The sequence below is a fragment of the Alligator sinensis genome, unplaced genomic scaffold (assembly GCF_000455745.1).
Source record: "Alligator sinensis unplaced genomic scaffold, ASM45574v1 scaffold1244_1, whole genome shotgun sequence".
NCBI lineage: Eukaryota > Metazoa > Chordata > Crocodylia > Alligatoridae > Alligator > Alligator sinensis.
Window position 1 is genome coordinate 283,916 of NW_005842591.1, and position 18,937 is coordinate 302,852.

The window sequence follows — 18,937 nt, forward strand, 5'->3', positions numbered from 1 at the left end:
TGCTGAGCGCGGCGCGTTCAGGCACACCCCTTCAGCATCGGGAAGGGGGGGCCGGAAGGGACCTCGCGAGGTCAACTCATCCAGCCCCCTGCTCAGCGCAGGATCGCCTCTGATTAAACCATCAGAGCCTTGCTGGGCTCAGTTGGAGTCAGTCTATCTGCCGAGCTGTCTCTAAAGCAAAAGTGGAATGAATCAAAGTATTTTAAAAGCGTCAAGCCCTCGAGGCAGGAGAGTTTGCTAGAAGGACAGAAAGCTGTTCGCCACAGGCCGATGCAGAAATGAAGAGGGGGTTTTGTTTTTTGTGTGTTCACAGAAAAATACGAACGTGACTCCTGGAATAGAGGGGGTCACGTTGTAGTGGCTTGTAAGAGCAAAATGGTGTTTTTTGAGCAGGCTAATGCAACGTCCTACCTGGATGTACGTGCCCTGGGAATATTTTTGCTTCAGTCCTGATGCTGCAGGCCCAAGTCGGCAGTGCTGGGGGCAGTTACCAGGGCAGAACAAGACTCACAGAGCATCCTCCACGGCTTACCGTAACATTAGCATAACTGCCGGCATCGTAATCGCTTTCTGCCAAGAGCCGCAACGCGGGGCTGCGGCGATTCTTTCGGGAGGAGAGCAGAAGGAACGTTAGTTTTAAATAACAGTCTGGGTTCGTAGGTGTAGCAGGCTAATGCAGAGAGGAGATACCAATATTTTATTTAGTAAAAAGGCTTGTATCCAGGTCGCAGACACCTCACAGTAACTAACTTAGCAGGGCATGGTAAAGTCATAGCACAGCCCTAGATCGATCTGGGGGAGGGGAAGACAACAGGGAGAAGAGAAGGAAGCAGCTTCAGACTCAAACCTTGGCTTCCAAGATAATGTATTCAGAAAAATATTGCATGAAAAGCCTCAGGGTTTTAGTTCTTTCATAGATGTATATTTACCAGTTTTCACAAAGACTTCAGGAATACGATTATAAACAATAAATTAGGACTTCATGTTGCTATCATTTGGCATAACACAATCAGGCAATTTTTCCTTTTTAAATATAAGGCAACACAAGCCAACACATAATTTAATCCGTCTTTAGTCAAATTGCTTAACTTTGCTAAAGAGTTATCACTAAAGAACGGTTATAGTACACTTAAAAGAATTTAAATAATGACAGGGTATAAGTGTACTGCCTTACGCAAGGAGTCAGAAAACGTACTCTGCTAAGCTTTGAAACCTAAATATTTGTTACAGCCCAGAACTACACGTCTAAATTAAAAAAATACAAAGAAACGTTTTCTAATTTTCCCATTTACGAAAAACTTTAAGAATCTCTAGCCAACTAGGACGTCACTTCAAAACTTGTAGGTTTGTTTTTTGTTTTTTAAATTTTGTATGATGTCTTAAGATTTTAAACCATGCTCATTAAGGACAGTTCAAGGAGCAAATACTTAAGGCTTTGTTTTTCAAAGGGCTGTGAGGGGAGGCCAGTGAATGGCAGAGGCCAGTGGGTTCACTCATACACAATGCTACTCAAACCCACACTACCAGGCGACATTCATACAGAAATATTACACTTAAAAGTTACAGTGTAGAGCAATATTTTTAGCCAGTGTACATATAAAGAATCGATGCATTTACTTTTCTTTTTTAAATTCCAAACTTGATTGTGATCATTACATTCAAGTATTAGTCTCGTTGCAGATGAGACGCTTTCTACGCACAACAAACCGAACTAGTAAAAAAACAGAAGGGGTTTTCGATGCGCGGAAGAGACCGAGACACGGCGGTTACCCAAGGGTTAGTGTTCTACCGGTCACCAACGCCGCTACGCTGTCAGTGGCGTGGGGAGAGAAGAGAAGAGGAGTAGTTAGGCACCAAGACTCTGGGGAAAAGGTACTTTCTAAATAGCTTCGTAGCACTTCCCAGAGAAAACCTCTCCTGTGGCGCGGTAACGTATGCCCCACCACGTCTCGAGACTGGAGCGTCACTTCGCAGCAGATACCTGCCCCTGCACGGGTCCTGCCGCTGGAATGTGAGTGCCCCGCCGCCCCGCGCACCCTTCCATTGCACCGGAGACGGACCTCCTGTGATGCCTCCCCACCCTGAAACTAATCCTATGCACTAGGGGAGAAGCTGAACCCTTTTTGGGGTGGTCAGCGGGTCTGGATCCCTGGGATAAAACCTCACTACAGCACTTTGCATCAGGACATCCAGACTCCTAGCAGCGAGGGGTTCAGACGTAGTTAGCTTTCCAAAGAGGGAGGGGGAAGGGAATCAGATGGAGGAGGCAGCAGCCACCAATGCAGCTGGGTAGCCTACATCCTAAAACGGCCAACCCTCTCATACCCTGTCCTCAACAAAGCGTTCAGAAAAAAAAAAATCAGTAAGGGACTTTGACTTTGGACAAAGTCTAAAGGATAAATGCAGAACTCTGCAAGCGCCAGCAAAAAGAGCTTCAGCCTATGTTAATGCCTAAATAGATAACCCTAGCTGGATCCTTTCAAAAGCAGGCTTCCTTTTCAATTAAACAGGCCTCTAGACAGTGCAAATGGTCAATGTTTAATGCATTTAATGAAATGGACTTCAGGGCTGAAAACAAGCCCTGCTTCCTGACAAATTCTCTTGCTCTTAATCGTCAGAGGAAATTGAAATGGAAATGTAAGCAGCTATTGCTACCTGGCTCTTTAAAGAGCCGGCTAACAGATGCAGCTGTGAACCCTGCCGCAACAACGCGAGGCCAGCAAATAGTTACCAAGCAGAAGGCAAAGGCTGTGCAGAGGGGACTCTGTGGCGGAGGAACAGCCGTGGCATGCAACAGCGTGAGCCAGCTCTTTGAAACAAAAGGCATGTGAAGTACCGGACGCAAAAGGAGACAGGCAATGGGGAGGCAAAGCTTTTAAAGATACAGTATGTTTTGTTTCAATGGTTACTATAATGATCACACAAGTTTGCAAGTTAAAAATGCCTTGCTTATTAATTAAAATTAAGACTAAACCTATAATTTTGTCTGTGAAAGTGACTGCAGCCTATCTATACCCTGGGTGCTGAATATGAAGATTTCGACTATCGGTTGGTTCAGGCGCTCGGTTCATGGGAGGCCGATGGACTTTTCCCAGCACGGCCATGCTCTGATCTCTGAAGCAAGACTGCTGGAAGTCCCCGCTTAGGTAATCCATGGTCTGCATCACGTTACTCTGGCTGGATGAGCCAGCTCCAGCTCGATAGTGAGTTCCTGCTGCACAATCTAGCGGCGCGCCTGCTGGCTGTCCTCCGTGAAAAGGCATGGCAAGGTCTTGCGACCCAGAGCTGTCACTGTTCGGTGTGGGCAGAATGTTATTCCATATGGGCTGGAAATAGTGCCCATTCGTATATGGCAAGGGGCCCTGCAACCCGTTCACAGGCGGGGAAGGTGTAGGCTTCTCGAGGGGAGGCTTTAAGTTGAAAGACTGGCCCATGCACAGTTCTTGAGGGTAGCTGGATGTCTTACCAGGGAATCCTGGCCCTGCGAGCTCTCTCTGAGGGTGCTTCCCGGCCAGTCCAGCAGGCCCAGCCGCGTCACCGCACATTTGCTGCAGATGGGCGAGCTGGTGCTGGTTCCAGGCAGCCGCTTTGATTTCGCTCTGGTACGCGGCCGGCACTCTGTTAACGTTCACCATGGGCACATTAACGGAGGCGGAGGGCAGAGCAGCAGCGTGGTCGACAGGGTTAACTACACAGGAAGGCATGGGCGTGGGGACGTTGTGAGTTGATACCCTGGTACTTGCATTGATAAGCAGGTTGCGACTTATGGGGCTGGGGTTTGCAATCTGTCCCTCACAGACTGAGGTAGTGCTAATGCCAGCTCTGGCCTGGCAGAACTGGTTGATCTGGTGCACGATGCTGCTCAGGTCCGGCGGCTGGCTCTGCTGCAGAGTGGCAGCCATGGAGAGGGGGATGGTTGAGGTAGACACGGTCACATTCGGCGGCGCGTCTGCATCCGGCATCTTTCTGCTTCCATGTAAACCTGGCTGCAGCAGCGGGTTCGCGGGGTGCTGCAGCGCCTGGTGTGCCAGGCTCGGGGGGTGCTGCAAGCCCTGGGCCGGCGGCATGCTCTGAGGGTGTGGCAAAGCCTGCGGCTGCGGGATGCCCTGAGGGTGCTGCGGGATGCTCTGGGGGTGCGGCAGAGTCTGTGCATGCTGAAGAGCCTGCTGGCGCGCGAGCGCCTGGGGGTGGCTTAAAGTGCTAGGTGCAACGTACGGCGTGGAAGGGGGGTTCATCATGGCGTCCGGCAGCAGGCGCGTGCGGGTCCCGTCAAAGTCCTTGAGGATGCCCTTTGCGGGAGATTTCACGATCGCCAGCAGGCCGGTTTTGGTGGTGGCCTGAGGCGGGTAAGGACTGTACCTCTGGCCTGAAGTATCGAGTCCGTTCACAGTACGGCGTACGTGTTTCCTCTGGGGAACCTTGACGCTGTTGGGAAATATTTTTATAGTCAGTGGGTTGTTGGCGACCTTCTTAGCATAAGCATCCAATTCTGCTGGGGTAGGATACTGTGCAGATCTCATTTTCTGTGTAGTGTCCCCTGCGGAGAGAGAGACAACCCATCAGTGCCGACCCTCGCTAGAGAGCCCCACCGCACCGTGAAAAGCCCCCCAGAACCAGGCGGCCAGAGCAGGATCTGCCCCGAAATGACGGCCAAAGAACGGGAACTTCCTTCCCTTCGCTGCTGGGCTACCGACGCAGCCCCGCTGGCCAACCTTGGGCAAGACCTGCCTAGGGCAGCAGGGCCGTGCCTAACGGCGCCTTGTTCAAAACTGGCTTGTGCCAAGCCGTGAAGGGCAGCGAACAAAACGAACGCAGGGTGATAAGTACCTGGGCCGGTCCCCACCTTGGAGGACTTCCTAGGCCAGCTAAGGGGGGTGGGAGAAGGGAAGCCAGGAGCAGGTCTGCAGCAGCTGCATTTAGATCTGCCTCTTCCCGCGCGGCCACGGCCGCCCTCAGAAGCCCGAGCTTTGTGTTCAGGAAAGAGGGAGCAGATTTTAGAGAGGCACAACCCCCACGCAGGCCCCCAGGAGCCATTTCGGCAGAAGCTTCCCAGCCTTTAACTTCAGCTTCGTTCTAACCCAGCGGCATTTGAACGCAGCTCTTAAAGGGTCGCTCTCCCTTCCCGGCGGGAAGCACCGACTGCCGAGCTCAGCCCGGTGAGAGCGTCTCATCTCCATTCTGCTCGGGTGCACCCGCCGTGCACCCTCACCAGCTGCGAGGCTCAGTCGGGGCGGTGGCCAAACAAAGGATGGAAGGAGGCTGGCGATCACCTTCCCCGATCAGAGGCCCATTCCTTCACCAAGTACAGGCAAAGCATGCCCAGAGCCACCCTGCCATCACCTTGCTGCTCGAGCTCAGGCAGGGGCCTATTGCACCACGTCAGGAGCAGCAAGGGGAGCACGCGTGTCTCACTAGGCAGCTGAACTCAACCACTTCCCCTCCACAGCTATGTGCTGGCTACCTCCCACGAGCCACTGTTGTAAGAGGGATTTTATAAGCTTCCAGCTTCAGACTCCTCCTTTGCTTGATTTTTCCTCCTGCACTTTGTCTGCCAGAAGAGGCATCTCCCCTCCAGCTAACACAGCACAGTGCTTGGCACCCCCACGACTCCTACGGCTTCCCTGCTGCGCTCCCAAGGCAGGGTGCTGCGGCTGATGTCCCTGGAAGCGGCACACTCGGCCCTCGCTGGCCCAGGCCAGGCCGGGACATCCCTCATTCTAGGCCTCCAAGAAACACTTGCCTTAAAAGAAGGTATCTACCAAGAGCAGGTAAAGCCTCAGCAGTACGGTCCGGTTCCTGCTCAAGAACCTGTGGCCCAGCCTCCACAACTGCAGAGAAGTCACAGCTCCCACGAGTAAGCTACAGGAAGAAGTCAAGGGCAATGCAAGGGAAAGGGGGAAAGACACCAAAAAGAAATGCAGTAAAAGCACGCGGAGGGTGGCTTTCCAAGCAAAAGCACCCTCTCTCTCTAGCACGGCACGTATGCAGCCAGCGCCAGAGTCAAGGAGCCTCTCACCATGGTGTCCAAGCGCTGCATCCCTACTGAGTAGAGGAAGTGCTCGTTTGATGAGGTATTAACCCGAAGACCCTTTATTCTCATCCCTGCTCCCACCCTGCCAGCCAGGTGCGTTTCCTCCTGGACCGAGCCGGGGGCTGCTAATGGTCAGGGAGCCTGAATTCGGCTCAGGGATGCTGCCGTGCCTGGCCACCCGGGGCCAGCAGCTTTCTAGCCCGCCGTTCCTTTTCCGCAGCAAGCTCCCACCACCCCGACGCTCTCTGCCTGTTCCCCCAAGAGAGCACCCCTGGAAACAAGGGGCAGTGCTGATGAACAGCAGCTACGGGCCACACTGAAGGGAGTTCAGACCTCGGTGGATCAAGGTCCACGTCCAGCAGCTCCCATTTAACACTCCAGGACGTCCTTCTCTTTATTTGCTCACGTCTTGCTTTTCTAACATCAAACTAGACAGCAAATGTCGCCAGTGCCTAAGTATGCCATGCACTTTATCACCTAGATAAGACCACCTTCCCAGCAGCCAGGGTCCTGGGGTTGCATTTTGATACAAAGCATTGCAATTCCCATCAGGAAGCAATTCAAATACTCACAAAGGATGCGAGTCAAAACATGACTGAACGGGGCGAATCTATCAGCTATGGCACATCTGTAATGGTGAACTTGAAAGGGTTCCTTACGTCAAATCCAAGGTCACCTTTAGGGGTTAACACAAGCCCTCCATCCAAGTTAAAATATGCGCCAGGTCCCATCTTAAATGGATTAACAAAGCACCTTTCAGACCCCTCTCTGAAATTACCCCTCTCCCTTTCTATAGAAATGCCCCCCACCTTTTCTTGGCGATTCTTGTCTCCAAATGAGACGCCCCTTTTGTCCTGAAACAGCTCAATCGCTCACGGGCTCTGTCAGGAGAACATCCCCCCCCACCCCGAGGCTCTTGCACCTTAGTGCAAGGCAGCCTTACGTTTCACCAGTGCTTCCACCAGACTCAGTCACTTCATCAGTCTGAACAGTAACACAGAAAACCCGGTATCAAACCTAAAGGTGATGCCAGAGGAATTTCCAGGTGACCAGAGAGCCTGAAGAGTCAGTGCAAGGGTCCCAAGACGGCAATGCAACAGCCTCGAGGATTAAGTAGGGCAGAAAAACGATGCCTTAGTTCAGCAGACTGTGCCAAGAAGAAAACATTAAGGATGGATTTACACAAGATGTGCATTTGCGTCTGACATCCCCATCGCTTGCGACCAGTGCTGGAACTCGACGCCGGGCCATACAACGATTAGATGTACATTTTCCCATAGCAGATACCCTCTCGTTAGCAGCGGCACGTTTCTCTGCTTCATTGCAGCGCTGATGTTACATCTTTTCTTAAGTGCATTTCGCAGTAGGACTTTAAAAACCCCAGCTTTGTAAGCTACTTATGGTTAAATTTTCATTAAAAGTCATTAAAGTATAACAGGCCTTAAGGATCGTTACAATAATCAGAGCATTTTGGTTCAGACAAACAAGGAAAAGCTACACCAATCCCTAGGTAAAGCTCTCAGCCGCAGCAATTTCTCTGCAGGTTTAATGAAAGAGTTCTCCAGCCTTGGGCAGGAGTTAATTTTTGCCCGTGGATTTGTCTTTTAGCCCAGCAACACACACACCACATTTGGTCTTTACTGTGGCTTCACCACTATTGTATCAAACCCTAAGGCCCTCGCATGCCTGGCTTGCACCCAGAGTAGATAAGAAAACTGCCCAAATATTTCGAGTCTTCGGCAGAACCATCAAGTGGCGGAGGCAAGGGAGGGAGCAACACAGATAAAGACCGATGGTCGCGCTCATATGCAGCTAAGGACATGGCAGGCGCTCTCTCCTTACCCTTGAAATGGCAGGGGGCTGAACATCAGGCCTTTTCCTCAAAGTCTGTGAAACACATCTTTATCGAAGTAAAAATATTAACAAGTCGCTTCCAGAAACCTGTTCTTCCAAAGAGCATCCTTGGAAAAAATCCCTCTGCTTGAAGCTGAGCAGGGAAGAAGATAACCAATGCACGTGGAGCTTTAAGTAGAACACGGATCCAGAAAGCTACTCCTGACATGGAGGGGGGGCGCGTTATTTTAATACAGGTTATCAGGTACAGCAATGTGGCTTCTATAAAAAGCACAGCACTATTTCAAACTCTCCGCTGCAGCCACCCTCAAAATAAAGGAGTCACAAGTAGGTGTTCATTAGAAACACTCATTAACCCAGCTTTCCTTTGGCCAGGGGCTAAAGTGCTTATGCATACACTGTATGTCGAGAAATGCACCCAATTAATCTTACGCGTATCTGCAGGAGGAGGGGGCGAGGTCTCTAGGAGCAGTTTGATTTTCAATGTAAATCAGTGAGCTGGACCTGCTAAGAGTTTCCACCAGCAAGTGCCTTGCCAGTCACTTTGTGCCCCAAATTCGTTTAACACCCAGGCCCTAAGCGCCTGGCTCAACGAGATACGGCACGCCTTCCATCCGGGGTTTAGCAGTGCCTGGAACCAGCCAGCAGCGTCAGGCTCAGAGCTGCTGCTACATTAAGCAAGCTACCCTGCCCAACACAGACCCAGTGCAGCACAGAAGCCACGTACCTCATCTCGACACAACCAAGATAGAGGATTCGACTGACCAAGAAGCTTTCCCTCGCTCTAACACGACTGCCAGGTAAGGAAAGCTCTCTAGGCTTCTTTTGCAAGAAGCTGCCATACAGGTGCTGCCCTCTGAGCAATTAGCTGTACACGTATTTTGGCCGGCACTACCAGGACTAGAAAGTCACTGAAGCGAGGAAAGGGAGAACACCAGTCGCTTTTAGCTACTTTTGTGCCACACGTGGACACCCCTTTCCGGACACTTTCTCTTGTTGCAATTGCCACGGCAGTCACAGCGCACGCTGGAGGCATGTTCGGACAAATGCTGCTTAAGTACTGAAATGCAAAGTGCACTTGTGCTCCAGGAACGTGCTTTCTTCTGGCAGCTGCAGAGCCTCGAGACTACTTCTTTCCCTCCCAACATTTCATGCTAGATTAGAGGAGCACGTCATGAACCCTAACAGGTCAACGGCTGGATTATAACTGGAGCGTACGTTGCTTGATTTTGAAAGGCGATAACAAGTCCAACCATGGTTAACTGAAAGCACAGGGTTTTCCTTACATTTAAGTAAAAGACACTTTGGACAAGATAAAGTTAGCTTCTCCGTGGAGATCAAGCCTGGGCTGCACTTTGGGCTTCCTGAACAACTTCCTATTTGCTATCCCACGTGCAGAATCAGATGCACGACCTGAGCAGTCTCTGGAGGATGGCGAACGGAGAAGATGGGGTAGCTTGAAACATCTCTTTAATAACCAAACACCTATTCCCAAATCCAAGGTCTACCTGAAATACCACAGGAATGAACGAGAGACTGAAAGTGCAGGTGGCTATCACCGCACCTCCCATACGTCAAAGTATTTTCAGAAACTTAGAGGAGACAGAAGGAAGCGACAGCAAGACTGATCACTAGAAATTGTGGCTGTATACATTACAAACGCTTGCTATAGGTGATGCACCTTATAGCAACAGAGCGAACCTCACCAGATCTCCATTAAGTGCAGCCTAACTTCCACTGGCGTCTGCTTTTCTATTTAATTTAGTGAAAATGAATTGAACATGCATTCAGAGTCGGGTCAACACACGCTTTTGCTGCAAAACGCTTTTAGCAGAGAGACAGGAATGTAAATGGCAGACTGTTTTGCATGCTGCCTCGCTACGGTTAAAATTAACCTCTCTCTCTCTCTCTAAAGTAAGGCGTGGGGAGGCAGGGGGAGGGAGCTTGCTGCTAATGCTCAAACTTTAGTAGCTCTCCTTCCCACAGCCATTATCGATGGGTGCCTGGCAGGCATGACAACACATAAAGACTCTAATATTAAACAGTTTTTCCACTGCCCCCTAAATGTGCAGCTGTACCAGTGCCAGATTTAACAATGAACCAAATCCTGCAGGCAAAACGTCACTCACATTTCTGAAGTCCAGTGTTCATCTGCATGTAAGAAAGAAGCTGAAAGGAGAGGTCGCCTGGTCCTGGCAGACAGGCCAGCATGGCAGACAGGCACTAACACAACATGGGGCATTCACTCCTCCGCACACTGCAACAACAGAGAGACAAGGCAAGGTTATAAGGCAAGGATGTCGCGAAGACAGTCAAACAGCCCCTGGTAGGTTAAGGAGGGACCCACGCTTCACGGATGCAATGTAATTAGTAACGTGTTGATGAAAAAATCTCTGTATTTTCATCTCGAGCAATAGTTTGCTTTCAAACTGTTGCCATGGCTAAACTGACATTTTAAAATGGCACAGCTGTGCGCCAACTGAGAAATGAAAAACTGGAAAATTAATACCTGCCTCTGCCGACACTTGACAGTGTTCAGCCCCACTGGAAGGTCTCAAGCGCCTAACCTACAAAGTACTAATTTTGGCACCTCTACTTACAGGGTTTTTCTATAGCCAAAACCAATCTGGGTTTACTAGGAGGGGCCTCCTATTCCGGTTCTTCAGGACAGAACAAGTCAACATACTGTTCAAAAATACGATGCAAAATAATTGGGCCTTGAGTAATGGGGAAAGCAGCACAACTGCAGCCTAAGCAGCCCAGGCAATCATGTTACGTGACCTTTTGAGCAAATCAATTCTCCGTAGGTTATGGAACAGGTGAAGAAGCCGTAACCAGTTATGTGGCACGCAGCACACGACAGACAGGAGCCACACGCGTGTGCTGGGCCTGGTTTCGTGGATATAAAGCTCCCCTGCGCTGCAGGCAGCAGCTCCGTCTCAGGCTTGGTTGCAAGCAGAGGAAGCCAACTGCTAAGTGAGGAAGGGCGGCTGATTTACCCCTCAGAGGTTTCCAAGATCTGCCTACCAAGGTTATGTCTCTTGAAAGACAGTTATTTGCTCAAAACCAAATTATGAAAGAGCTTTTGTGACACACTTCACCTCTCCTTGGGACACCAAGGCGGCGGTTCTGCAAGCACCTCCTGCAGCCTTGCGAGCCGCCTCTACCTGGAGCACCCTTCCTAGCACCGTCCTGGCCAGCACCAGACCAGCCTCCGTGGGCTTCCTCCGGGGGAAGCACAACAGTGGAAAACACAACCTGATAGCCGGCCTGAGCTAGCGCTGGACGCCGGCTGACCATGAAGGAAACACCGAGGGAGACTAATGATGAACGGTCGACTGCCACCCAGACCCCACACCCAATACTTGCTGGCTGATTTCAAATGACTTTGAACTGAACCCCAATTTCACACACAAGGCAAAAAAAAAAAAAAAGGGCCCTTACAAACCCTGCACCTCACCCTGAGGTTGCACCATTAGAGAAACAGATGCAACTCTCTCATGTGTGGGGACATCCAACGCCGCCCGCCCGAGCCAGCTCCCGTGAAAGGCGAGCAGCGGACCGCGGGGGGCAGAAGCTTCGCTCGCATCCAACCAATTTTTCTAACGAATTCCCTTCAAGCAAGTCGGACCACCAGTGACAAATCTCCACCTCTCACCTGGGGCAGGTTGGGCCTAAACCCCCCAGCTGCACTCCAGGAAGGTTAGGAACTGCTATGGTCTAACAAAGCCAGCTGTTAGAGGTAAACCACCTCTTCCCTGACCCTGGAGGACAACGGGGATGGGAAAAGTATGGCGTTCCCTCCTCCCTTCCAGGGACCCTGGGCTACTCACCACCAGATACCAGACTGTTCGCCTGAAGCACTTGTGAGCCATCCTGGGAGACAAGTTTCCAATCTGAAAGTCTCCGACTCAAACAGCAAACTGCACCCCACGAGAGAGACCGCCACCAGCGATGGGAGAAGTTTTGCACTTACGCTCCCTATATTACAGCAATGATGATACAGCAAAATGATGTGCACATCCTCACCGCGCTCCAGGACTCACCGCCCAGGCTGTTTTGCCTCGAAGTGCTAGTTTTAACGCACGAAGCAATGGATTCCCCTGTCCCCACAGCCACACGTTCACAGTCATACGGCACAACCCAGAAGGATGGCTAGTAGCCCTAAACCTAGCCCTGCGGGTTAGTATCCTGAGAACAAGCGCAAATGCACCATGCTCGCTGCCCCGTCTCACGGCTCATTTTGCAACACAAAACAGCACAGTGTCCGACAAAGTCGCCCTATGAAAGCTCAGGTCTCTGAACGAGCTAGTCTACAAGGTGCCACCTGGCACTGCCTGCTACACAGAACAGGCTTAGAGGCAATGGTTGTATTTAACAGACAAAACAGCAGCAAAAACAGAGGGCCCCGATTCTGCACTAATAGACACGGTGACCTGCAAGCAAGCGTGTGGAGGGAAGAGAGGGACAGCTGGATTTCCAGGAGGGAAAGACAAACTTATAAGGAAAGCCAGCCAAGGCCCGGCCTGTCCAAGCAAGACGGTATGCTCCGTGCCTAGGCCCGCTCATTCACTGCCAGGGAAGATCCCTATTAAACCACAAAACAAGGAAAACAGCTTTGCAAAAAAAAAAAAATTGAAAAAAAGGAGGTCACGTAAGTGGGGAACACTGTTACAGCTAACATCTAGCTAATGCCTTTCACGCTCTTCTGCATCCTGACACAGAAGATAATCCAAAACTTGGCCTCTGCTTCACGGCTGGTTACTGCTGACAGCAAGACCTGCCACGTTCATCTGGGGTCCGTGGGCTGGGGGACAACGGCTGCCCTCTTCTCTAGGGCAAGAGGCACGGCTGCCAAACCCGAAGACCCGCAGACAGGGCAAACCGCAGGCTCTGGCCTGAAATGCCAGTGGGTCTCCACGAAAGCCGGGCGGCTGCACAGTACAGACGGGTCTTCAAGCCACCGCCACGTTACCAGCGTGGCCGTCCAGCAGACAAAGGATGGCGTGCTGGTATCAAGCCTTTCTAGATGTCCCGTTTCTTCCCCTTGCCAAGGCTGGCAGGACTGATATGAAGAGCCAAATCCTTTACATGACAAGCATGTGATCCCCATTTCCCTTCTGCAGCCAACTTACCCATTTTATAAAAGCCTGGCACTGCGAAAACCGTAAGCAGAGGACAGCTGTTTTATTGCACCGTATTTTTCGCACATTCCTGCCTGCATACGGAGGTGCTGCAGCTGCGACGTTTGAAGAACAACTGAAAGGGAGACAGGGCTCGGCGCACCCAAAAAGAGGAGGCATGGATGGTCTCAGAAAATACCTAGTGAAATCTGCTGTTTGGCGAATCCCAGACTTTTCAAGGCCTGGAAGAGGGAAGTCGGAGAACTAGAGACCAAGAAGCCAGAGCTGCAGACACCCCACAGAGATCGCTTGGAAAGAATCGGGCTGGCTAAATTACATCAGTCCTCCAACCTGGCAGGTCTGAGAGCCAATTACTCCCAATTTAGAAAAAGTTAACACCGCGCTGTGCGAAGCACAACTGCACGTGTGCTCCGACAGAGCCGGCCGGGACGCTCACAAAAGCGGTTTCTCAAACGATTCTGCTTCAAAACTTGGCCATTTCTTTTCAGAGAAAGGCGGCAGAGGGACAGAGCTGCCTTGTCAAAGACCCACCCCATTGCCAATGCGATGGAAAAAGAGTATCCGGACTGACAACCTCCTGTCCCACAACAATTGCTCAATTTGTACAACACGCTCACTTACACATGCGCGTGCAGCCAACCGACCAACGCCCATGCCCTGCAAAACCAAGCGCCAGAAACCCAGTATGCTTTCCTTGTGCAAATATCTTCATAGCAGAAATGCTTCCAGCCTCCCAGGTCCTGCGCCAAGGATCCTCAGTGCCAAGCTACAGCAAAGCAGGGCTCGCCATCATCTTGGATCCCGAACGCCGGCTGCGGGATCCCACACCGCTACGTATCACGGCAGACACCGGGCCCTTTGAACAGAAAAGCCATGCCCTGGCAACCCTGTGAGAAGTGTAAATACCCCAAACTCTCCGGGCAGAGCACACGGCAGACAACCATGGGGAACGCCAGGAGAACCACTAGCATTGGTGGCTGTGTGGTAGAGTTTCTACCTACCACTTGGGAGCTCTGAGTTCAAATCCCAGCTGGGGTGACTTGGGATGAAACAACTTCTCGGCAGCTGTGTTGAATCGCTACTGGATTCATGAAAACACAGGCTCGAGAGGGTTAAGACCTCGAAACCTGAACCCATCATTTTTCTCACTGCTTCTAATACACTGAATTCCCAAAGCCCTTTAAAAGGAGTTAAAAATGAGTGCTGACTCGCCACATTTAGGGCTTAAAAGAATTCCATGAAGACGAGAAAGTTGCTTGACCTCCACATTCGAGACGTACTCACGAGAGCAACCAAGACGCTGCACTCCCCAAGAACTTTCCAGGCATCCTCTGGGCAGTTTCCCACCCCAAATTATGCCCAAGCGAGGATGAAACGTGAAGCGAGAAACCCAGCTCATTTTAATCAAAAGGAGACAAAACCATTGCAAGTTGCCACCGCCCCGGGCGTTCCTGCCTTAGCTACTGCTGCACCTGAGTAAGCAATAAGAAATGCTCAGATTCAGCAGAAAAACATCCACGCTCTCTCCTCTTCCCTCATTCTTCTCATACTTTCACGAGGCAAAACCCAGGTCTGGGTCTCAGTGACAACACACACAGATGGGCGCGCTCGCCAAAGCGTGTTAACCGAGGCAGAAGATTTTAGTTGCGCTAACAACGATCAGATCCCTCTAAGCATCTGATTTTTCACCCCGCTACAGAATGCTGCCCATCCAGGAAATGGTACTTTACCCTTTTTTCAGCTTAAATAGCTCGTGACCCCAGAAAATTTGTGCAACCGACTGCCCCTGCCCATCGCACCCCTCCAAGCGAGAGCGGAGCCACGCGTAGCACAAACACAAGGCGCAGCTCTCGCAGGAAGATCTCCGGAGGGCTTACTTAGCTGCTTAGTCACTAAATATCCCTGTAGTCTGAGCATTGTGACTTATGAGCAAGCCTCTTGCTGAAGTGCCACGGAGAACATCAGTGCCTTTCACGCATGCAGCAATAAACCGCATAATGGCACATTACAATGTGAACAGGTGATTAAGAGCAGCCAAAGGCAGCATTAAATTCAGAGTGGTCAGATGACTGCCCTGGGAAAGCAGCCCTTCCCTGCTGGCCAAAGCACACGCATTTGCTTCGTTAAGAATTCCTCGTCAGCTCCAACCCCCACAGGGTTGTTTTAAGGTTTCAAGAAACCTTCCACAGACTGCAGAAAAGCTGCCCCTTGCTCACTCCCTGTGGGGTCACAGAGGCCGAAGCCCCTCACCTTAAAGCAGCACCATAGGAAGAGACTTGGGATGACAAAAGCAATTTTAAAGGAAGGGGTTTTGGTTACAAAGGACAACCTTTTTTTAAAGTGGAAGCATTTCATTTGAATTCTTGCTGTTCAGGCTCTACTGCAGCCTGACTTGCAAATCATCCTGTCCACACCAGCCTGGTAAACCGAGAGCAAGTCTGGTTTCCTGACAGAGCAACAGGACGCGTGCAGAGGTGCCGACCATGGCTCCACTGTTAAGACTCGATTCCATTTTGTACTTAAAAATCTTGCTTCAAATTTTGTGCGTTTTACATGGCCTCTCCAAATGTACTGCGCTGAACTTTTCAGAACCGGACATTTTCTGAGATTTTGCAGGTAAATCCATTGGGCGTTAAAAACTCATTGAAAATCAGGCCCTTTAAGAAATTCAGGTCAGTCTTCTCTTGGTCCCAGACGCTTCTCACAATAAATGCATGCAGGCAATTCAAACTGTCCACGCAGTTAAAATTAATCAAAATCTGGTGCCTAGACTGCATTTAAAGACATGAGGCTGTAATTAGGCTAGGCTTTAATAGTTGCATCTCACTGTTGTTATACACGCAGGTCAGAGCAAAGCAAGATAGGCTGCTGGGACAAAGGCGACTCCACCAACCCATCGCTTCTCCTCCTCCTGCGCTGGTTTGCACGGTCCAGTGCTGCTTGTCGTGCCAGTGTTGGGGGAGAAAGCTGGGCCATTTGGAAGGTCTCACTCCACGTGACAAAGCCCAGCGGTTACTGCTGCCTGTACTGTCCCTGTGCCTTGTAGGGAACAGCTGGGGGAAACCAGGGAACGATGCAGAGCGACTAGGAAGTTCTCAGGACGCGGAAGTTGTCTCACTGTACAAGCACTCCACAGTCTCACAGCATTTGCTAAGCCTCCCTCTGTCCCACAAGTGCCCGGCACACTCGCAAGGCCTTGCGCCACGGGGCAAAGGGATGGAGGAGATGCTCCTCACGAGCTGTCACAGGCCGGTGGCTCGTAGGAAATGCATCTTGCTTGGAAAAGCAGTAAGCATGGAAATCTAGCTCTAGGCGCGTGGAACAAAACTGGCATGTTCGAAGCTCCAAGATGAACTCCAGATCTTCACAATTTATCCCACAAGACTAAGGACCGGGTGGGGGGCAGGCAGCAACATCTATTCACACCAAAAAAAAGCTTCCAACCACTACGTTGCCCACCCTGGGGTCCCTTACGCCTGGCAAGGGCCGGCAGCACGGATGGCTCGCTGGGGGACTTTGCTTCTACTCGGCTCTATTTCACGCAGCGGCTGTATGAAACGCCATGACCGCGCTGCACGATCCAAGTTCAGCCTACACAAACGTTCAAAAGCCAAAAACGAACTGAGAGCAAAGTTGCCGAGGTGAAAATGTCTGCAAGAGCCCGGCAGGAAGGCAGCTGGCTTGCATTAAATGTTCAGGCCCCGGATGAAAAAAAATCAGCATCTCATTTACCTTCCTGATTACGACCCCGAGGATAAAACTCTAAGCTGAAGTGACACGCCTCCCTGTTACCTCTCCCCAACTAACTCAAAGGCTCAGTTTCGAACTACACGTTGGATTCCCTTGAATGTGCTCGCGGTAATGACAAGGAAAGGCTGGGACGCGGAATGATTCAGACCTCCTTCCAAAGGAAAGACTCTTACTCTCAAAACCGTCTGGGCTCAACAATAGTTGGCGGTTTAAGTAGTAGCTATTCGGATACAAAGCCGTAGCGCTCCTTTTTACAATACACGCTCGCCCCGCCCTTCCCCGGGCCCCAGCCAACTTTGAAAAACTAGTCGATCCCAGCCGGTTTCCTCACTCGTTCCAAGGCTCGGCCTCGTGTCATTAGCTTATCTCCCACGCTTCCGGCCTTTTATGAGTCTTAAACCGCCCCTCCGTTACTGGACATTACCACGCAGACGCCCTCGTGGAGGATCTCCGCTCTAAACGTGCTAGAGGAACAAGAGAGAAATCTAACCGGTTCCCACAGCTACATGACTAAACTAGCTTTGTATTCCCAGGCAACGGATACAATAGCCTTTTAATATTTTATAAATGGAAAACTGCAAAATAACGTTACAGAGGAGGAGGAGTCCCTTGATGTGGCAATAAATCACAATGCCGGCGAGTGTATTTGGGAATGAACAAGTAGGAGCCACGAACAATAGAAAGTTACCCTTGGTACTGGCTCAAACGCTATGTCAGCATCTCCCAACCTTTGGGCTTTCTGAATCAAGATGGACCTTCCCGCAATCCCTGTAACGCTTTCAATCAAAATCAATTTTTGCTCCGTGCAGTTTAATTAACCACGATTTTGCTTACAAACCATCTCACCTTTCAAGCTCACCTCCATTTATAACGGTAGGCAGGCACCCAAATTAAATAGTTAGGGGAGGAAGGCAGAGGGCATTTAAGCAGATGTGGGCCATCTCCTTGGGAGCTCAGCGACAGCGGTACGTCTTCATCCTTTTCCCCAAGTCACGGAGGGCAACACCCAAGAGCAAAGACAACTAAGGAGCTTACGGGCTGCAATACCTGAAGGCCACATGCTTTTCCCGCATGCCTTGCAATCCTTGTGGACCTGATGACAACCAAGGGTGACGAGGCTTCAAACCAGCACTTGTGATTTTGAACAGAACGTATAATACACTTCAAAAAGACAATGCTGCATCTACCAGCTCACAATAGGCACGCATTATACCCAATGACATCAGTCCCATCCAACCCATTCTTTTGTCCCAGCGCAGCAGCAAGCTCAAGGTTATGATCTGAAAATATAAAAAGCCCTTTTAGACTGGTCCCAATAGCTTCTTTTAAAATACTACATGCCTGCTGAAGCGCAGAACAGTAGGTCTTAATTGTAAGATGGATTTTTACATAGCTCCTGACCTTTTGTCTAAATGAGGCCCAAAAAAGAAGGAAGAGCAATGCGTCACTCCAGTTATTAAAATCCATCAAGCTCAGACTTTAGCCTTGGGATAACCACAGCCAAAAAATTGACTTGCAAGTAATTATCACTGCTATCTGCAATAAAAGTTAATTGGACATAATTGAACTAAAGCCCTAATCTGAATGAAGCTGTTGCTGGCAAGGAGCCTGCTCCTGCTCCCACTCTACAAATGAAAGTGCTAGCAATAATGTGGACAAACACGAAATCGCTCTCGCAGCTTCCCCATTGCAATTCGCTCGGCATTTCTGCTAATGCCCAGCTTGTTGGGCCAAGATAAAGCCATTAACAATGCCTCTCCTCACTAAAGAGGCATTTGAACCATAACCAGGAGCACAAAGGAGGAAGAGTTTCTGAAACGCACCCCAAGTTGCCGCTTCGCTGACCCCCTGGCTGCTTAGTACTGAAACGGCAGCACCATCAGAGTTTCACAAACCCCCAAGCGCTCTAAATCTGATGAGCGGAAGGACTGAAATGCTCCTTCTGCATCTGCGAAACCGGAAATGTATTAACTAGAAATACTGTTTTTCCCCCCCCCACAATATCGGTCATTTGAACCAACCACCTTAGGAAATCTCGGTTGCTTTTGCTGTTCCAGAACCAGGCTTCTCAGATCTTTGCTGCAGCGGTGACAATCAACTGCCTTTAAGTGCTCAGCCCATGCAGGTGCTTGGGGGAGGGGAGCTTTTAGCTTCATTC

At 50.5% G+C, this 18,937-nt stretch overlaps 1 protein-coding gene across 9 annotated transcripts in view; it reads right to left on the reverse strand.

The window, feature by feature from the left end:
• Nucleotides 1-667: 667 nt before the first annotated feature.
• Nucleotides 668-18,937, reverse strand: part of FAM222B (family with sequence similarity 222 member B) — a 28,013-nt gene continuing 9,743 nt past the window's right edge. For 3 of the 9 annotated variants that reach the window (XM_025214583.1, XM_025214584.1, XM_025214586.1), the window contains 2 exons: nt 10,015-10,142; nt 668-4,425 (listed from right to left, as the gene is read on the reverse strand). In XM_025214583.1, coding sequence (XP_025070368.1) covers nt 3,006-4,425; nt 10,015-10,127 — 1,533 coding nt within the window. In that variant the 5' untranslated portion in view covers nt 10,128-10,142 and the 3' untranslated portion in view covers nt 668-3,005. Of the gene's footprint in view, nt 4,538-5,740; nt 5,860-10,014; nt 10,143-18,803; nt 18,878-18,937 lie in introns of those variants that run through there. The other 6 variants (XM_025214580.1, XM_006032843.2, XM_025214582.1 and 3 more) reach the window with 4 other exon arrangements.